This window comes from Apium graveolens, chromosome 9, assembly GCF_009905375.1.
Source record: "Apium graveolens cultivar Ventura chromosome 9, ASM990537v1, whole genome shotgun sequence".
NCBI classification, from domain to species: domain Eukaryota; kingdom Viridiplantae; phylum Streptophyta; class Magnoliopsida; order Apiales; family Apiaceae; genus Apium; species Apium graveolens.
In genome coordinates this window covers 269,487,985-269,510,660 of record NC_133655.1, presented here as the reverse complement: position 1 = coordinate 269,510,660, position 22,676 = coordinate 269,487,985, and the positions used below count along the sequence as shown (strand labels likewise).

The 22,676-nt window shown below is 35.2% G+C and overlaps 1 protein-coding gene across 1 annotated transcript; it reads left to right on the top strand.

Annotated features, from left to right (window-relative positions):
- Positions 1–7,130: 7,130 nt before the first annotated feature.
- LOC141686319 (uncharacterized) lies at positions 7,131–7,592 on the top strand. Its single transcript, XM_074491360.1, has one exon. It carries the CDS (start codon positions 7,131–7,133, stop codon positions 7,590–7,592), a length of 462 nt encoding a protein of 153 aa, XP_074347461.1.
- The last annotated feature ends 15,084 nt before the right edge of the window (positions 7,593–22,676 follow it).

Genomic DNA, 22,676 nt, shown 5'->3' with positions numbered 1-22,676 from the left:
TCATATTAAATCCTCAAAGTTACTCCTACCAGGATTCACTAAAGCCAAACAGACTCAACCTTTGAAGACTGCAGCAAGTGGTTTTGAAGCAAGAGTGGTTACTGGAAAGGAAGCAAGAGATAAATCTGGATTGGGTAGTGCTGATGAAAGAAGAGTACAGAACACAACCAATGATCCAACTTCCTTAAGTGAACCAGGTATTGGAGCAACTCCTGAAAGATTGAATCAACTGGAATCTGTACAGATGGTCTACCATACCTTCTTGAAAGAACACATCTTGTTATATTTCATGACAGATGGAAGGGTTTACCATATAAGGGAAAATGCTATATCACTGAAGTATTTTGAGGAACTACAACATGTTTTATTCTTACTTCAAGTGAATGACAGAATAACAGAAAGTGCTGCAAGTTATTTGAAGACTCAAATTCAGAGACAGAAAAGGCTTTATTCTGTAAAGTTTGACAGCATATATTGTCCCAAGTACAGAGATCACAAGGGTGATATTGTTGATATGAAGCCTAATACTGCACAGATCAGAACATATCTTGGTATTAAGGGACTTGAATTCAATCTAGAGTCTGACAAAGCCTATGTCATAAGACTAGATCAGGAGTTGAGAAAAGCGAAAATTAATGATCTCAGATATGCTATCTTCCAAACTGGTGAAGATACTGCAGAACTTAAAGATACTAAAAGGAGGATGATTGATGAACTCAGATATGTTGAGAGATGTTTGTTAAAGAACTATCTCAGAACAACTCCTGATATCAAAGAGATCAGAAAATGAAGCCAAGTCAAGATCTACAACTGCTCAAATTCTGATATATATACAGACTGAAGTTGTTATCTGAAGTTAAAGTTGGTAAAGCTTTAAGGACTGTAAGTTGTAGTTATCTAGTCAAATTCTCATGCATTTGTACTTAATATTTTTGACATCATCAAATATCTGTTAAACTTGTATATTATGCTAATGTATAAGTTGGGGGAGATTGTTAGATATATTTGATAATGGCATGTCTAATATGATTTATATTTAGTTTTCAGATCTTACTTGAACAGGACAAATCAGTACTTAACTGAAATCAGCACTTATACTGAAGTCAGAACTTAAGTTATCAGTACTTAAGGTTCAGGAGATATTTATCAGGAGATAAAATCAGGACTTAAAGGAAACTTTCAGATAAGGAAGGCGGCTTATTTAAAGGAAAGAAGATCAAGACAAACGTAAGAAGAAATATGCATGAAGAAGGAATTCTATGAAGAATGGAATACTTGGAAGAAAAGATAATTGATTGATATATTTTAGGAAGCAGAATTATATTCCATATCATTTAGCGATTATCTTGTAACTGTGTAGTATATAAACACAGACATAGGGTTTACACTATATGTGTTATCATTATCGAGAATATTATTTATTGTAACCCTAGCAGCTCTCGTGATATTTGTTCATCACTGAGAGAGGACAGTTCCATATTGTAATAGAGTTTCTTATATTGAATAAAGTCTATTTTCTGTTACTTGAGTTCTTTAATTCGATTTGATTGTGATAAACACTGTATTCAACCCCCTTCTACAGTGTGTGTGACCTAAGAAACTGTTACGAATTTTAAGGCGACTCTTTCACGAGTACTTTACCAACTTCCTAATCCACCTTACATAATTGTTTCGTGTTTCGATTAATTATTTATGGGTCTCGATTATGGTCTCAAAGTTACTCGAGGTTTCGGGGTTCGCTCGCGAAACACCATTACTTAAAATGGTCGTTTCTCCTAAACCGTAAATCGGATCTAAGCGAACGACATATAAAAACGAATCTTGAATCATAAACTTTTTAAACATGGTAATGGTCAGTTCATGGCAGTGAGTGTTCGGGTGCAAAAGTCATGCACAAAATAGTCTAAGGAAAATTGGGCATTACGACGACTATAACTTAGCGATTCCCAAATTTTACCAAATCAATTCAATATCAAACCACCACCAATCAACACCATTCCACCATCATTCAACCACAATACAAGATCATTCAACCATAACTCAAGATCTCAACTTATTCATCTAAACCAAGTCAAAATGTGACCAAGAACTTCAAATTTAACAAGTGTCACTCCTAACTCCAAAATCAACAAAACCACTTACTAAACAAAGCTCTAAACATGATTACACGCCCATTACACTAACCCATCATCTAAACATTAGGAAATCCAAACAAACAAAACTTAAGACTAAGGGTTTGAGAAGTTATACCTTCCTTGGAGAGTGGAGAATCACTTAGGGAGCCTTGAATAACCACTAACTATCTCTACTAAGCTTGGATCTAGAAGAAAACATAAGAAAACACAAATTTAGTTTCTTGAAAACACTAATCATCAAGAACTTTGATGAATTGATTAGCTTAGTAAACCTTGGAATCTTGGCTTTAAACTCATAACATAACTAAGTCATGAATTATGGAAGCTAAGGAAACAAACCTCTTAATTTTTGAAGGTGTGTAGCTTGAGTTTTGAAAATTTCTCCTTGCTTTTTCAAGAAGAATTCGAAGCAAAACAATGGGGGAAGAAGAGAGAGTTTGCTTGGTTGATTTTGGGAAGTGTGAAATGAAATGCTTGGTTGCTTTCCTTTTAGCTTGGCAAATTATTAGCTTTTTACCATGGTAAGTTTTACTTGGCTATAAATCAACCAACAAATCAAAACTCCTTGTCATGCTTATGTCACCATGCTTGTGTCATCTTTTAACACATGGCTTCTCCTTGTGATATGATGACATCATCATTCACTAACTTCTTTGATTAACCCTTAATTACTTGGCTAATGACCGCTTATCTGTTATGCGCTTCGCTTAACTTTCGTTTTCGTTCGTCGTTTGAGGGATCATATCCGAGATCTTATTACTTGGGTTCCCCTAAACCTTTCTCAATATTTTATATTCCTTTTATGATCCTCTCTTATAATCCTTGAATTTAAATCCTTTCAATCATGTTACCTTATACTCAATTCTTTCGGTATCTGGTGGATTTTCGGGAAAAATCAAAGTGTCCGGATTCGAATTTTAACGACCTTTACATACACTCATTTACTTTATGGAATACTAATACGATCTTAGAATTTCCATAACAGTACTCCTATATAGCGTGGTCTGATAATTTTCCTTAATCAGCATAGTCAGCAAAAGTTACTATTCATCAGGGTTTCAAAAAATTCCAAAAATTGGGATTATTACAGCTAATAAATCAATTTCAAGAAAACTCAAAATAGTTAATTATTCTAACATGCAAACACTTACACTAATGTATATTGATTTTTAGGGCTCATTTTAAACATCACCACCTACCACCGGCTCACCGGAGTTCACCGTCGATGGCGGCAAAGGGTTCGGGGCTGCTCAACCGACCTCCACCCGAAACCTCACCAATTTTATCATTGAAAACCAAAAAATCATCAAACCAGCAACAATCCAAGCTATACTTCAAATTCGAGTTTAATTTCAAATTAAACTCAAGAACCCGAAGTGGTTTATTCCCAAATTCGACACAAACACACAACAATACACGCAGGCACGCACAGTCACACAATCATGAAGCAACAAGGATCGTAAAACAGGCTTCAGATCAGAATTTGGTCAAGAAACGATAAAGAACCGAGGGGGGAGAGAGAAGGGGGGAGAAATGAGGAGGAAGGAGGGAGTTATAAGGGTGGTTTTGTCGGGGGTAATTTTGTCATTTGCAAATCCAAAATTTCTGATTTTAAAATAATGATTTTCTTTATGCATAATTGCATAAAACGAATTAAATGATAAAACTATTTTGTAAAGGTCAAAAATAATATAAATTTTATTTTTAAAATATAGAATATGAACTTATCTTTATTCACATATTTTTAAAAAAATTGAGTGTATGATTTATTTTCTATAAATTTTTTAATTAAATCATTAATAATGAAAATAATCTTTGAAAAATCATTCTAAAATATCAAGACCTTAAAATAAATCTAACTTTCATTTTTTTAAAAAAAATCTCTAGGACCATTCCAAAGATAATAAAACAATTTCTATAATTTTAACATACTCTCATAATTTTATAAAAATATTTAATATCAAATAACCCTTATTTTTACCTAATAAATCCTTTTAAAAATATTTAAAAACTCCAGAATCACAAATTCACACATGTAAATATCAAATAACATATATTCACATATTAACATCAACTACATCATGTATTTATACAATTTTCCATCTAAACTCCATTTTATAATTGTTTACGCCTATACCAGATAATCGATATTTTAAATAACGATATAACTTTACAAACTCGAATCCAAATAAACACAGGTACACAGAGGATTCCTCATCTTAAATACTTTTATATACACTATTCATTTCTCATTTCCACAATTTTCATTAAATTCACGTTTCATATAACGGGTCGCGTCCAAACTGACAGCCCGACAATCAAACCGAGTCGACCACACTTACATACCATAACTAAGTCATTTACTGACTCATCGACTGGAATAACATAACAAACGTACAATACAATTATTCCTTCCAAATATCCACATAATTCACACATAAATTATATTTAATTCTTGTAAGCTTTATCACGAAAATCCCAGCCGTTACAAACGTAACCCACAACCCCGAGGGCCAGTAATCAACATGATCTCGGGAGGCCCGACAGCAGCTCTCGAAAAGCTTATGCGAGAGAAGTAATGAGTATAGTCGAAGAGCCATCTAATCTTTATAAGACAGGGATAACGCTTGAGTTCGGTGACCCCAACCTTGAAGGTTTTAAGTTTTCTCAGGATGACCCTCTGGTTATCACTCCGATAATTGGAAATTGTCCTATTATGAGGGTCCTTGTTGACAATGGGGCTTCCGTGGATATTATGTTATATGGCACATTCCTAAGGATGGGGTATAATGATTCCCAACTAACTCTGTCTGACGCCCCCATCTACGGGTTTAACCAAGTGGAATGCCAAGTCGAAGGAGCAATACAACTTCCCATGACTATTGAGGAAGAGCTCGGAGAGGCCACACAAATGTTAAACTTTCAGGTTATTAAGGCAGCCTCTACTTACAACGCCATCATAAGAAGAACAAGGAGCCATGCGTTCAAGGTTGTGCCCTCAACCTACCACATGGTACCAAAGTTACCGAATCGAAACGGTGTCGGTAAGGCAAAAGGAGATCAGAAAATGGCCCGCAGTTGCTATGTTGCAGCACTTAGACCCAATGGAGCCAGAGCGCAGGTTCACCCCATTGAAGACATGGATGTTCGTGAGAATGAAGAACTTCGGGGTAAGCCAGCAGAGGACTTAGTCCCAATTCCCCTAGATTCCTTAGACGCGGAGAAGGTCACATACATTGGACCATCTTTGAACAAACCCCTAAAGGGCCAATTGACAACTTTCTTACAAGAGAATAGTGATGTGTTTGTTTGGACGACAGTTGATATGCCTGGGAATTGGGATTGACACCAACCTTATAACTCATAAGTTAAACATCGATCCAACTAGGAAGGCCGTGAAGCAGAAGAAAAGATTTTATGCCCCTGACAGGCTGGAAGCCATTAAACAAGAGGTCTAGAAGCTTCTAGGAGCTGGATTCATAGAGGAAGTGCAATTCCCCAAGTGGTTAGCTAACCCCTTAATTGTCAAGAAAGCTAAGGAAAAGTGGGGGATGTGCATCGACTTCATCGATCTAAACGATGCATGCCCAAAGGCTGCTATCCCCCACCTAGGATTGATACCCTGATCAATGCCACCGTTGGACATGAGATGACGAGTTTCATGATGGCTTTAGCGGTTACAATCAGATCAAAATACACAAAGATGACACCCATAAGGTATCTTTTGTAACCGATTTTGGTGTCTTTTGTTATCTTGTTATGGCTTTTGGACTTAAGAATGCAGAAGCTACCTACTAGAGATTGGTGAATAAGATATTTTCTCATCTAATTAGAAAGACCATAGAGGTCTATGTTGGTGACATGTTATTCAAAATCCTAGCCAAGGTCGATCATATTAATCACCTCAAGGAGGCATTTGAAGTGCCGATGCACCACAAGATGATGTTAAACCCTGCCAGGTGTGCCTTTGGTGTTAGGTCTGGAAAATTTTTAAGGCGCATGGTCTCGACAAGAGGAATCATGGCCAACCCCAATAAGATCAAAGTCATCCTAGATATGGAGCCACCACACTCCATCAAGGATGTTCAGAAGCTGACTGGAAGAATTGCAGCTCTGGGAAGGTTTATCTCCAAGTATAGAGACAAATGACTGCCTTTTTCAAAACCCTTAAGAAGGTGAAGAACTTTGAGTGGATAGCTGAGAGCCAAGAGGCCTTCGAGCAGCTGAAGAAGTACATGACTGAGGCCCCATTGTTGGCCAAACCTAGTCCGGAGGACGTCCTTTACTTATACCTCACGGTCTCTAAACAAGTCGTGATTGTCATCCTGGTAAGGGAAGAACGGAAACTCCAGAAGCCTCTCTACTATGTGAGTAAAGTGCTTCACGGAGCGGAGTTTAACTACTCCCCCACCGAGAAGTTTGCACTTGCCTTCATCACAACCTCGAGGAAATTAAGATCATACTTCCCGGCCCACAAGATCGAAGTCCTGACGGACCAATCTTTGAGGAACATTCTTCACAGCCCGGAGGCAAGTGGCAGATTCATAAAATGGGCAATTGAGTTAGGTGAATTTGACATCAAATACAAGCCTCGAACAACCATCAAGGCTTAGGCCTTAACAGACTTCGTGGTTGAATGCACCATTGATGACCAAAAAGTCGGGGGGGGAGGCAAGAGATAATAACCACCAGAGGAGAGAGAGAGAGACATATGAAGATTTGGCTTTGAACAAGTATTGGGTTCTCTATTTTGACAGAGTGTCAAAAATTAAATCTAGTGGTGCAGGCCTAGTCTTACAAAGCCCCGAAGGGTTCATTATTGAGTATGCTTTGAAGTTGGATTTCTCAACTACGAACAACGAAGCTGGATATGAAGTTTTGATAGCCGACTTAGGCTTGGCTAGAGATGTGAGGGCCGAGAACCTTAAAGTTTGTGGATATTCAAGACTTGTGGTTGCTCAAGTTAATGAAGAGTTTTAGGTCATGTATGATATAATGGCCAAGTACCTGGCAGTCGTGAAGGGGATACTAACTCAATTTGATGAATGGTACGCTGAACATATTTTGAGAAAGGAGAACGCTACGACCGATGACTTATCTAAGTTCGCCTCGTCTAAAATTGAGAACTATCCGAGAAGTATCTACTTACAGGTCCTGAAGACCCCTACTATACATGTTATAAACTTGATAGCACCAATTGGTGTGGTGAGTTACTGGATTGATCCAATCAAGTCTCATCTTGAGACTGGATGGCTCCTCGACGATCCCCAAGAGGCACGCAAATTGTCGGTGAGAGCATTAAGATATACGTTGATCGAAGGCCTTCTGTATAAAAGGTCTTTTGTTATTCCATACTTGAAGTTCTTGAGACCTCTCGAAGCAGAGGGGGCGCTTAAGAAAGCCCATGAAGGGATATGTGGACAACACTTGGGGGAAAGTCCCTCGCCCACAAGATAAGTCGATTGGGGTTCTACTGGACAACAATATTGGTCGATGCAAAGGCTTGTGTGAATAACTGCGATATATGCCAGAAGCATGCTCTGATAGTACGACAACCCCTAGAGAGGCTTACATCCATCAGCATACCCATCCCTTTTCCAATATGGGGAATGGATATACTAGGTTCATTTTCGGTGGCATTGGGACAGAGGAGGTTTATTGTGGTAGGTATAGACTACTTCACAAAGTGGATTGAGGCTAAGGCACTAGCCAAGATAATCACCAAGCAAATTACCTAATTCTTCTGAGAAAATGTGATATGTCGGTTCGGTATCCCACACATCCTTGTTACAGATAATGGGCGACAATTTGATAATACATAGTTCATGGAGTATTGTGACGATAACGGTATAGAATTTTGCTTCACCTTGGTTGCCCATCCATAAGCGAATGGGCAAGCAGAAGTTGCTAACCAAAATATCCTTGATGGACAAAAGAAAATAGTCGAATGCTCAAGGAACACTTGGGTGAACGAGCTGCTACCTATACAATGGGCATACCGAATCACTTGCAAAGTGACAACTGAAGCTACCCCGTTTATGCTAGCTTACAGAGTCGTGGACTAGTAGTAGTCGTGGATATATAAATAAGGTAGACGAAACCATCTTATATAAGGTTGAACCTATTTTTCAAACATATTACCTATTTATGCAAGTTTGTTTCTATCATCTTGTCTACCAATTTATTTAAGTACGAGCATCTAAAGAATGCAAGTCCCGAATGATCGAATGCTGAAAATAAAAGACAAGTATGAAATCAAACCAACGATGCATAATTAAAGATCCAGAAGGATCACAAATTGGTCCCAAGGAACAGTTAGGTTACAGACCATAAGAGTTCTCAAATAAATAAAGTTCTGAATAAAAAACCACATGTGGCATTTAAAGCCATGCAAGGCTATCACAGTCAACCATCTGAGGAATCCTCATCCTCCTCATTCCCTGCTCCATGAGCGACCGCGTCCTCTTCCTCGTCCTCTTCTTCAACACCATCTTCATCTGAGCCAACCTCGAAAGAAGAGCTACTACTCCCTGGAACCGGCTCCCGGATCTTCCCATAAAGAGCCGCCTTGGAGTTAGGGCTTCCTGAAGGAGCTTTGCCCTTAGAGCCAGAACCTCCGTGACTCGAATTGGATAAAGACTGTTGGCGAGTAGTCTTAAGTGTGGATCCGGAGGCCTGTCCATATGGATCAACCACAGGACCTGCCCAAGGGCAAGTGAAAAGGCTCGGGTCAACCATGTATGCATGCAGGCTTTGGACGTCCTTGGCACCCATTTGCCATCTAATTGTCAGGTTCACAGGGCGCATCTGATCGTCATGGTCATCCATCATCTAGAGAAACTTTTTGGATTCATGATACACATTAACGAGTTTTCTCCACTCCATTTTCCTCCTTTTCATCTCCTTGGAGTGCTTCTTCTTGAAGAGGGCGGTCTTGTCCTCCGCTTGGTGTGCCTTAGAATCCCATTCCTCTGAAGAGATCTTCATCTTATTCATGGAGACTTGGAGTGCTACAGAGTCACTCCTCATCTTGATATTTTGTGTAAAAGATGTAGCAAAGTAGGCATTGACCTGGCCAAGAAAATAAAAAGAGAGGTCATAGAAAAGGCTAACTCCATGGAAGATAGGGGTAAGATTCTAAGGCGACCAAGACTCAAGAGGGCCGAGTCCCCAACATGGAAAGTCATGGATGGCCAAGACCTTCAATAAGGTCTGATCTCGGCCGACCAAGAGTCGAATGGGCTGAGTCCTCCACATGAGGCCTCTGGCCGACTAGAACCTCCACAGAGGTTGGTCCAGAGCCTCCTGAAGGACTTCCCGTGACCCTCCATGTGAAATATTTTATTAATACACTTTATTAATAATTTGAACACTCTTACGGTGGAAAATAATAATACCATATTACCAAATTTTGGTTATAACTATGTAATTTAATTTAATTGATTTCATCGGGGTTGAACTTACAAATATTCAATTGTAAAAGACTTTATTATTTTATTTCAGTTTATTTGGTTTTCACTCCATTTAGTTCCCTATAATTTTAATATAGGTAAAGAGAAACGTTTTTGTACTTTGAGGGTTTCCGTGTATTTTTGTTGATACTTTAAGTGCCAAAATGTTATAAACCTTGTAATTTTCCTAAGAAAATGGTTTAATTACATATATTCTCAATGAAAATGTTGCAACGATTATATGCTGTATATTTAAATAAAATAGAATATTTCACTCAACAAGTAGACATGGTGAAAAATGAAAATGAATGTGATATGATATCTATTATATATATATAATACAATAACATGGGGTTTGATGAGCAATTTAATTAATATAATGATTATAATACATACATACATACATATATACATACATACAATAAATTTATACATATATATAGATTAATGCATGAACATACATACAGATACATATTCGTATATTCTTATTTGTCATCAATCTAAACTCGTCCGCCAACATAATGAAATGGCAAAATATTATATTAAATTCAATGAAATAAAAAATAAAATAAACTATTTATACATATATGTACGATTTACACTTCACTATTTATCATTCTATGACATATATCATATACTCCCACCGTACCATAGGTTGTTAACATCGTTGTTAGACACAAAGATTAAAAAATGAATTATGTTGAAGGAAAATTAAGAAAGCATGGGTAAATTTTGGAGTCATTATAAAGATAATATGCTATATTAGGAAATATTAACAATCGGTTGGAACATCTCAAAATTAAAAGTTATTGGGACGGTGAGTGTCATATGTCATTCAGTGAATAAACTTACAGTACCGACGTCAATTACCTATATCGTATGACTCATCAATCACATTTCTAACACATAAACACATTAAATAATTAAAAAAATAAATTAATAATTATTTTATATTCAGAGCGATTGATATACATCAGCACATATAATCACTTGTATTTATTTTACTTTCTAAGCATTAACATATTACAAATACCATTTAATTATGAAATGGCAAAAAATGTATACTAAAATTATTTATTACTTTTTTGCGAATGCACTATTGTAAACATATCTCAATCACCCGTGTTCATATGCATAAGAAAATAAATAATTCATCCATTAAGTAGCAATATAAATATATCGTCATTAATTATAACGAAAATAGTTTCAATTAGCACAATTTAGAGTATGTATGTGCATTGCACGAGCTATAGAGCTAGTTAATGTTATATGATGCATCATTTGTGGTCCTTCTGTTTAGCTTAATTGGATTTGGAGATATGATATTAATGTGGGTTTGATGTAGAAGTAACATCACTAGAACTACCGTACATTACAACCATTTTAACAGCTGAAAATGCATGGGGAATCACACTTGGAGTATCATCTTGGCATGATCTTGTCTTTTTACACTCAGTGATTTCTTGCTAGTCGAGAATTGATAGATTTGAGCATAAGATACAACATAGAGAGGAGTGTTTTCATCTTACTTTCAAATTTAATACTCTACAAATAGATTATTTTCGATTTTGTGTGACTACATAATTGACATCACAAATATAATCCATCCAATTAGAAGTTCTCTGAAAAATAACTTTACTTGTTTACTCCACTTCCGAGTATGGATAGATACTTTTGGTACTTAATAATATTGATTTATATTTTGTTAAACTATTCACCAATAGTATATTGCTCACTTTTTGACTAGATACTCAATGTTTTGGTTATGTCTCTTCAACTTCAATGTAAAAGATTAGTTATGTATATTTGGTCAACAGAGGCATAATTAATAACGTTGAGTTTGTTGTTCTATAAGATTTGAGTTAATGAAAATTACCTATAATTTCAAAAGAAAATCTATAATAATAAAAATTTATCTATTATATTTTTTAATCATAATTTATAATCAATTTTAATATTAATATTATTTAATATTAATATTTAGATCTTAGCTCATGCTTCGTACGGGTTATCAACTAGTTATAATAAATTATCAAAATAAACACATCTCGGATACTTTTCACAAGTGATAAACATACACAAACTTAGAAAAATAATGTGTTTCGATAAAAAATTTAGGAAAGACAAAAATGTAAAAATATATTTCTACGACTTTTGCCTAAATAGTTTTATAAAAGAAAGTTATCAGTTAGAGAACAAGTTACTTTTTTACAAATAAAATTTAAAACATTCATTAAAATACTGGAAAACAGCTGGAACAAAGCTTTGAACCGACAATACAACTTAATTGGGAACCAAATAAATGACCTAAACAAATATTTTCTTTTATTTTTAGAACGCTTAATATATAAATTAAAATTCTTTGAATTAAATAAAAATTATAATAGCTTTACATGTTGGGTATAATTCTAACTACACAACAATCAATGGGCAGTTATATATATAACAAGAACAAGGCAAATAACCATATAACCAACTAACGAAACAAAATACGAAGGCAATAACAGACTATAAAGACTGTAATTGATAAAGAAAGTAAAGAAAAACTTATCTCTTATCGCTTTCCAAATTCTGATAAGAAGAAGAACACAACAGCTGGGTCGCCAAACCCTTCAAGAGGACTTGACTGTTCTTGAAGAGATTATTGCCCCCCACTTAAGCTGTGATGGAATGCAGCAATATTGCTTCTAGGATAAAACAGTAACTGATCAATCTGGCCACTGATCCAACAATGATCAACGGCGACTCGCACCTCAATTTGCCCAAAAAACCTATGCAACTCATATATGTGTGCGAGGTAGGCACCAAGACTTGTGTCATATTTATCTCAAGTGTACCTCTCAATATATAGGCATCTCAAGTTACTCTTCTTTTGTTTTACTCCATGTGGTACACCAAGTAACAAAACAGAAAAAGTAAACAAAATGGGTTTTCCTTATTATTTATATTATATCCTGATTAATTAATATTAATATTACAAAATATATTCAGAGTATGATTAAAATAATCCTTACTCAGTATATTTTATATTAATAATTAAATAATCAATATAAATAATTAAACTTGTAATAGAAAAGAAAAATATAAGAGTTCCCACTATCACTAGGCCACACAAGCATTCCACTTATGCTAGTAGTTGTAAACAACACTAACACAAGATGCTATATAAACTCAATATCTTTCTTTTACAATATCAACGTGGGACAAAATCCCCATAACCCATTTCAAACAAGCAACTTTGTCACAATATATTCATGGATTCCACTAAGAAATTATCTTAGATCCAAATATGAAAGTTGAAGTCCTCATGTCAAGGAACAACCTCCAAGTGTTAGCTTCCAGAAATCATATCAAGAACATATATAAAATATGCCTCAAACTTTCCATTTTCTAACAATCCCCCACAAATCCATAATCAAATTGCATACCAGATTTTATACATGACATGTTTTTCAGAGTCGGTACCCTTCCGGGTTTGAACCCTCATAAGTCCTCTACTTCGATGGCTATCGGATACAGATGGAATGTTTCACTTTGAATCTTTATCTGTTGGATGTAACCACACTATATAGACGACGACAAGTCAAAGGCTATGGTGCCAATCTACGGCTTTGAGACGTTAATGGTCATGTCTCGATCCTGTTCGTCGAATGTTTCGAGGAATAACCCTTTCCTCTAATTGCGACCACATAATTATATTCGCTTAGCTGGGCATCTCCAGAGATGTACTGCTATCATCTCGTCAAACGACTTGATCCCATTTAGAGCTCAAATAAATCTTGCTAACTAGCAGTTCAAGTATCTTTTAAGGTTTATAGGGGATAGACTCAGATACATAAGTATCTAAATGTATATGGTAGAGGTACTACCAATTCATCCTTATAACTTGTTATTACCACATTGAATACACTTCGAGGGATCTCCTCTCAGGTGTATTGGGTTCCCGCTGTTGATGAATTATGACGGGTTACCAGTCCCATCCCCAACCTTGACTTAAGGACTATAGCATGCTCAAGCCCTTTAGTCAGCGGATCAGCTATATTATCCTGAGTTCCTATGAACTCTATAGCAATAATCCTATCAGAAACAAGACCCATTATAGACTTTAGTCTAACTTGGATGTGTCTCTTTATTTTAGCATTATACTTTACACTTCTGACTTTGTCGATAGTTGTACGGCTATCACAATGAACATAAATGGCAGAAAGCGGCTTGCTTACTACAGGTAACATACTCATGAGTCCATGTAACCATTCAGCCTCCGTCTCCGTGACATTAAGTGTACACAACTCAGCCTCAAAAGTAGACCGAGTAATCAAAGTCTGTCTAGAAGACTTCCAGGACACAACTCCACCCGCAAGGGTAAACACATATCCATTCACTCCATTGGAACTGGATTTCTTACCTATCATACTTGCATCACTGTACCCCTCGAGTACCCCCGAAAATCTCCGGTATGCAAGCCAAGTGAAATAATTCCCTTCAGATATCTAAGAACTCTATCCAGTGCCTCTCAATAAGTCTTGTTTGGACAACTTGTATATCTAGCCAAGTTAGACACATTATAAAAATATCTGGCCTAGTCACATTAGCAAGATATTGCAAACTCCCAATAATCTGAGAATACCTTAACTGGGACACATGAACTCCTAAACTGTTCTTGACTAAGGCAACTTTTGAATTATATGGTGTACTAGCGATTCTACAATTTGAATAACCGTACTTCTCAAGTATAGATTTCTCTATATAATGAGACTGTGACAAAGTTATTCCATCAGTTGACTGAGTCAACTTGATCCCAAAAATCACGCTAGCCTTACCCATATCCTTCATCTCAAAGTGCCTCTTCAAGAAACTCTTTGTCTTGTTAATAATCTCAATATTGGTTCCAAACAACAAGATATCATCTACATACAAGCACACGATCACACAATCATTACCTCTAACCTTATAGTAGACACACTTGTCACTTTCATTAACTAAAAACTCGAAGTCTAAAACAGTTTCATCAAACTTTTTATGCCAGTCTATAGGTGCTTGTTTAAGGCCATAGATGGACTTGACTAGTCTACATACTTTCCTCTCATTACCAGATGCAATAAACCCCTCAGGCTGATCCATATAAATCTCTTCTTCAAGGTCACCATGAAGAAAAGCTGTCTTTACATCCATTTGATGGATGATAAGACCATATACAGAAGCCAATGCAATAAGCATTCTGATTGTTGTCATTCGGGCAACTGGAGAATATGTATCAAAATAATCGATGCCTTCCATTTGCCTAAATCCCTTAGCAACTAGCCTAGCCTTGTACTTATCTATTGAGCCATCAGGGTTTAGCTTCCTCCTGAAGATCCATTTACATCCAATAGTAGAACACCCGGGAGGGAGATCAACTAACTCCCATGTTCCGTTTGAAATAATTGAGTCAATTTCACTCTTTACAGCGCCTTTCCAATGCCTTGACTCCGAAGAATCCATGGCTTGACGGAAAGTTAAAGGCTCATCCTCGACATTGTAAGTGATAAAGTCACTTCCAAAGTCCCTGACTACCTTTGCATGTTTACTCCTTCTAGGTTCTTTTACTTCGTTAGGAGTAGGGCTACTACCAGGATCCACCCCCACATTTGTCATCTTTTCCACATTATCAGGAATAGAACTCGATGTGTAAGTGGGATCATCCTCAGAACTACCCAAAGGAATACCAGTCTTCATAGGGAATACTTCCTCAAAGAAAGTTGCATCACGAAACTCAACTATCGTATTCGCCACAATACCATCTATGTCAGATTTTGATACTAAAAATCTCATAGCAGTTGTGGTTTCAAGATAGCCCAGAAAGATACAATCAACAGTTTTCGGACCCAGTTTCTTTCTCTTATGTTCAGGTACAAGCACCTTAGCAAGGCACCCCCACACACGAACATAGCTCAAACTTGTCCTACGCTTTCTCCATAATTCATATGGTGTCTTGTCCATATGTTTCAGAGGGACTCTATTCAGAATATGGCAAGCTGTATTCAGAGCCTCTTAGGCAACCCAGAATTAATTAGCATACTGTTAATCATGTCTTTAAAGGTTCCGTTCTTTCGTTCTGCCACCCCATTAGACTCAGGTGTGTATGGTGGAGTAACCTCATGAACTATACCATTGCTTGCGCAAAATTCATTAAACAAGGTACTCGTATACTCACTACCTCTATCAGACCTCAAACGTTTAAGTACTTTGCCAGTTTGTGTTTCAGCTTCATTTTTATATATAATGAATTTATCTAGTGCTTCATCCTTATGTTTAAGCAAATAAACATAACAATATCTATTACAATCATCTATAAAGTTAATGAAATATCTACAGTGATCCTTCGTCAACACACCACCAAATTCACATATGTCTGAGTGTACTAAATCTAACAAGTCTGAATCCCTAACAACATTATGAAAAGGTTTCCTTGTTTGTTTAGCAGTTACACACACTTGACACTTAGATTTCTTATCAATGGCATACTTTACAATCAACTCTAAATTCATCATATTCTTTAGAGCACCAAAATTTAAATGACCAAGTTGTAAGTGCCACAAATCAGATGATTCTACACAATTAACAGAAGGTGCAACACTATCATTACTAAAACCACCCAAAACGGGTTCAACATATATTAAAAATAAACCACTAGACAAGTAACCCTTGCCAAAGAATGTACCAGTATGAGTAATAACTACTTTATTACATTGTAAAGAAAGTTCAAAGTCGTTCTTAACTAAACAACTTCCACTTATAATATTTCTACGAATAGAGGGAACATGATGCACTCTAGTGAGAGATAGAATCTTCCCAAAAGCAAACTTCAGGTCCACGTTTCCTATTCCAAGCACTTGTGCAGCACTAGCATTCCCCATCGTCACTGTCACTCCATGACTGTTGATAAGATACAAACAAGCTAATATCAGCACAAATATGTACATTAGCTCCAGTACCAATCAACCACTCATGTGACAGATAAGTGGAAAGTAGTACATGGTTGTAAGTAACATACCTGTCTTCGGTTCTAGAGGCAACAACCTCACCAATGACCATGTTAGCTACTGGCCCACTCGTGGTTCCAAGTCCAAGCACAGTATTTGCTTGAGCTACCACCCCAGCTTTCTTAGCTTTCTTACTTGCACAATCCTTGCTCCAATGATCAACCTGTCCACAAGACCAACATGGTTTGTTCGCCTTTGGTTTCTTAGCCTTGTTCTTGTCAGGTTTAGTGTTAGCCTTCTTAGTGACTACCTTTCTTTTCTGTCCTACAGTCACTATATTCACCTTCGAGCTCCCTTGTTCCACAGGCAACACATGTCCCTGTTTGGACTTGTGCTGCTCCTGTACAGAGATGTCCAACATTAAGTTAGTCCATGTGATCTCTCCTTTCTGTCTTTTCAGGGAGAGAGCAAACTCTTCCCAAGACTTAGGGAACTTTTCAATCAAAGACATCACTCGAAACTTTTCAGGCAAGACCATATCGGACTCACCCAAAGCATGAACCAAAATCTCTAACTCATGAACTTGTTCAGTCATGGATTTCCCATCCACCAACTTGAAATCAAGAAATATAGCCACAGAATACTTCTCAAGACCTTAAGAATTAGTATTATGGGTTTTGTCCAGCTTATCCCATAAGACTTTAGCAGTATAGACATCTGATGAATAAACATCGAACAAGGTGTTCTCCAAGGCTGCCAAAATGGCTGCCCTGGCCACCCCATCCTTCTCAGCCCATAAAGCATAAACCTTAACAAATTCAGCTTTCTCTTGATCCAACCCAGGAGGATCATACTGTACCACTAACCATAGACTCTTAACTGTTAACAAGAGCTTCATCAACGAGAAAAAGAAGCTCCACCACTGAATTTATTAGGCATACCCGATAAATCAATTGGTTGGGGAAACGATACGTGGTCCAGTCAATGGTAGTAGTACCACCAGAACCAGAACCAGTCTCAACAGTTTTAGGAACATCACCAGTTTTGTTAACCATCTTGCTAATTAACTATATATAACTATAATATCTTCAAGATTGTTGGGTATAATTCTAACTACACAACAATCAATGAGCAGTTATATATATATAATAACAAGAACAAGGCAAATAACCAAATAACCAATTAACGAAACAAAATACGAAGGCAATAACAAACTATTAAGACTGTAATTGACAAAGAAAGTAAAGAAAAACTTATCTCTTATCGCTTTCTAAATTCTGATAAGAAGAAGAACACAACAGCTGAGTCGCCAAACCCTTCAAGAGGACTTGACTGTTCTTGAAGAGATTATTTCCCCCCACTTAAGCTGTGATGGAATGCAGCAATATCGCTTCCAGGATAAAATAACAACAGATCAATCTGGCCACAGAACCAACAATGATCAACGGCGACTCGCACCTCAGTTTGCCCAAAAAATCAATGCAACTCATATAAGTTTGCGAGGGAGGCACCGAGACTTGTGTCATATTTATCTCAAGTGTACCTCTCAATATATAGGCATCTCAAGTTACTCTTCTTCTATTTTACTCGATGTGGTACACCAAGTAACAAAACAGAAAAAGTAAACAAAATATGGTTTCCTTATTATTTATATTATATCCTGATTAATTAATATTAATATTACAAAATATATTCAGGATATGATTAAAATAATCCTTACTCAATATAATTTATATTAATAATTAAATAATTAATATAAATAATTAAACTTGTAATATAAAAGAAAAATATAAGAGTTCCCACTAGCACTAGGCCACACAAGCATTCCACTTATGCTAGTAGTTGTAAACAACACTAACACAAGATGCTATATAAACTCAATATCTTTCTTTTACAATATCAATGTGGGACAAAATCTCCATAACCCATTTCAAACAAGCAACTTTGTCACAATATATTCATGGATTCCATTAAGAAAATGTCTTAGATCCAAATATGAAAGTTGAAGTCCTCATGTCAAGAAACAACCTCCAAGTGTTAGCTTCCGAAAATCATATCAAGAACATATATAAACTATGCCTCAAACTTTCCATTTTCTAACATTACCAACAATCCAACCTACACCATCCCCAAAAACTAACAACATCACAATTGACCTTCACATAAATGTCATATGTAGCAAATATTCATATTTTTTAGTTGTATTAACCAAAATTGGGGGAACAGATACCCCAAAATTATGAACAATCTTTTGTTGTAAAAAATATGTTTTTGCGATATTCACCATCGTCCCAGTTTTGATATCTTTCAAAAAATCAGATAAATTCTTCCTACCGAAACAAACAACAAAACATACAATTAATTCAAATAAAATATACTAACATCAAAAAAATGGCTAACCGATTAACAACATTGTTAAGTTTTCCTTAGAAACATTTTAGAGATCAACGACTATGGAAAAGTAGCATTTTTGTATAAATTCTTATCATGTTACTGTTAATAAGACCAACAAAATGAGGTTTTTCTTGGTCAATAAGAAGGAGTAAGATGTTCAAAAATTTGGAACCCATTTCAAAGATTTGATATTTAACTTAATTTGACAATGAGAATTTCTCAAAATCATGTAAAAGATATATTTGCATGGGTGGGCGGAGTCACATCAAATACTGTGGGGGTGGTAGCCCATGTAAAAAATAAAAATAATTTCCATTATCCAGCCCAAGTATTCTGAAGTCGACCATGGACAAATTTGGTTTAACCCAATTTTTTTATTTAAAACATTCAGTCCATGGGAAGAAACAGAGTTAAGGAACAACTAAAAATAAGATTAATTCTTCTTTTATATTTATTCAATTTAGGTTTTATCATCGCAAGCTTATTCAAACTCTTTTACTCTTTTTTACAAGATATAAGAAAATGATATGCAAATTACTTTAAGTTTTTCATTTGGTTAGTATTTGATAGAATAGGAGGAGCATTAAGTAAAGAATGAGTGCAACGCCAGCCAAGCCCAGGCCCAATTTGAGGATTATGTAGGGTTTGAGAAGAAGACGGAGAAGAAGAAAAAGAAAAGAGAGGCGTGCAAACAAAGGAAAAAAAAGGTGAAAGCACGCCATCTCTGATGCACACTACTAACATTAACCCTCTGTTTAGATATTTGCTTACATTTCTACCTACTATCCTTCTCTATCTTACTAATAATATATTAATTACATGTTTTTGTTTATTTATCTGGAAATATGACCTATTACTACAAGTGTCGTCTCCTTCCCCAGAACAAAAAAAGACCCATCTCTCTCATCGTAACTGCAGCTCAACCCAGGTTTAATCAGACAAAACTAAAGCTATTTTTTTTCCAAAATAGGTGACATATAAACCCCAATTTGTCCAAGCTATGCATATTTTGACAAAAACCTATGTGCGTGTGACTTTTTTCTCTCTTTTTTCTTTTATTTTATTAGCATGTTTGATTATCAATTAATCATATGTAATTGAATCTCTTTTTAGACTCAAAATTGTAAATAAGTCACATGTGCTTTTATAATTTTTTGTTGTGAAAAGTATGCTCTTGCGATATTCACAATCGCGCCAGTTATGATTTAAGAATTTCAAATATTCCAAAAAATTAGATAAATTCTTCTTAACGAAATAAATACCAAAACATACAAGTAATTCAAATAAAATATACTAATATTAAAAAAAATAGGTAACTAATTAACAACCATGTTAAGTTTTCTTTAGAAGCATTTTAGAGATCAATGACTACGGAAAATTAGGATTTTTGTATAAATTCTTGCATGTTACTATTAATAAGACTGACAAGATCAAGGATATTTTTGTCAATAATAAAGAGTGAGATGTTTAAAAGTTTGGAATTTGTTTCAAAAATATGATGCCTAACTTAATTTGGCAATGATAATTTCTCAAAATTATGTAAAAGATATATTTGCTTGGGTGGACGGAGCCACATCAAAGACCGTGGGGGCTATAGCCCATGTAAAAAAAATAAAATATTTTCAATTTTCAAACTAAGTGCATCTACACATACTTGTGACGTACATTCTTCACATAACGCTAAGGTTAGAGAAAATATATCTAGTATTGATATTCAGGAAAATCAATGTGAAAAATCGATTTTTAGGTCTCCAAAAGGCAAACTTGATCTTAATACTTTTGCATGTGACCCTGGATTTTGAATTTATATATGAAAACATCATGTTAATCAGCGAGTATACATTAAAATGGGTGTGTATTAACCTGAGCTAGCAAAGTAACCGAAAACAAGATCTGAAAATTTTACTTGGTTTAAGTACTCTCTGAAAAAAGATGCAGTGTTTTGATTTCCTTCTTTTACATTTAAAAAAAACACTTTTGCATCCCACATTCACTATTGATGAACATAATTATTGGAAGATTGTTAATGTTGAAGATAGATGTCCACTTTTAATTCATTTGAAACTTCTTATTTCATCACATAATAGTGATGTATATTGTCTTGAAGAATTAATGAAAGTAATCAGACATATTGACAAACCGTTAAAGGTCCCAAGTTTGAAAGAAGTTCAGAAGAATCGGTTGCGACTTAAAGCAACAATTGAATTTGTTCGATATCTTAGCTTGCAGGCTTGTGCATTTAAAGGTCATGAAGAATATCCAATTTCTAACAATCGCGGTAATTTAATAGAATTGGGAAACGTACAGGTCTAACGAATAATAGTATTAGTGATATAGCCTTAGAAATGGCTCCAAAAAAGTGCATATTCAAAAAATATTTAGCATATTATCGCCAATAGAGTGAGAAAAAACATTTGTGAATAAGTTGGAGATGTGTTAGGTCCACTAAGCACATACAGGAAAATGGACGAATGTATGTTTCTGATTTTTAACAATTAAAGCAGCATAATAATAAACGAAACGAACAAACAAACAAGATTCGAGGTAAGTATTCTTTTATTTAAAAGATAAATATCTGAAAGTTTGCTTACAACATGAAATACAAAGAAGATAAAGCTTTATCAAATAATAATTAATACAACTTATAAAGTTAGATCTAATGAGTGTAATTAATATTATAAGACTTAGCTGGTATGTAGAAAATTGGGCAGCGCTTTTCTCCTTAAAATCTTAAAAAAATTAAAAAAAATCACTCCTGAAATAAATTCATTAGAGTTTCACTATGAATTATTGAAAAGACTTCTTCAATTCTTTCAATTTACTAGATAATATATGAATAGAAGTAGAAATCTGGAAAGATAAGGACACGTAATTAAATATTGTCCAAACATTTGAATCATATTATGCGATGATTTAACTTGCAGTGAATCCATAACTCGACAATACAAATATATAGCTCGATAATACAAATATAAGGCTTGATCAATATTTTTTTTACCCCAAGGCCCGACTAACATCCATACCTTTGCAAAATCTAAGAATCGGCCATATGCAAATGGATTAGATCAATTTTTTTTTCAAATGTTTAAGCCTCAACAAGATTTATTCATTATTTCGTTTAAGGCCCGACAATGATTTTCTTAAATATTGTCTTAGATTTCCGGTTTCGATTTGATTTTACTCATCACGCGAGAGGATAAGTTTTGTCGCTAAAAAAAGAGGATATTTTAGGCATAAACAATGTGTCTGTTTATGAAATCTTAAAATAAGTAATTTCTGACTTAAAATTAATAAGTGGCTTAAAAGTGAGAGTTAGATTAATACTTATAAGTTATGTAAGTGATTGGTTAATTTTAATTATAAGTTAGATTTTTTTAACTTATATGAACTAAAATAAATAATTTTTAAATATTATTATCTTAATTCATGACTTTTAAATTAACTTAACATTTAAAAACATATATTTAAAAACTAAAATTAATAAAAAAGTGAAAAATCAAAATAAATTGAGAAAAAGTACGTCGTTACTAACATTAAACTTATCAGATTATAAGTTGTCAATTTGATTTATAAGTTAGATAGACAAACAGTCTGAAATAAGTATTTAGCTACTTAGAAGTTATAAGTAATTTGGCTAGGAAAAGGAGGGGGAAGAGAAGGGCTTGTTATGCAATGAAGCCCAATAATGTTTGGGTTGGGCGGAGCCAAATTGAAGTACATGACCAAAGGGTAGA

Bases quoted from the DNA above. Each gene is read 5' to 3' on its own strand.
- LOC141686319 (XM_074491360.1), top strand. From the start codon at position 7,131: ATGGCCAAGTACCTGGCAGTCGTGAAGGGGATACTAACTCAATTTGAT.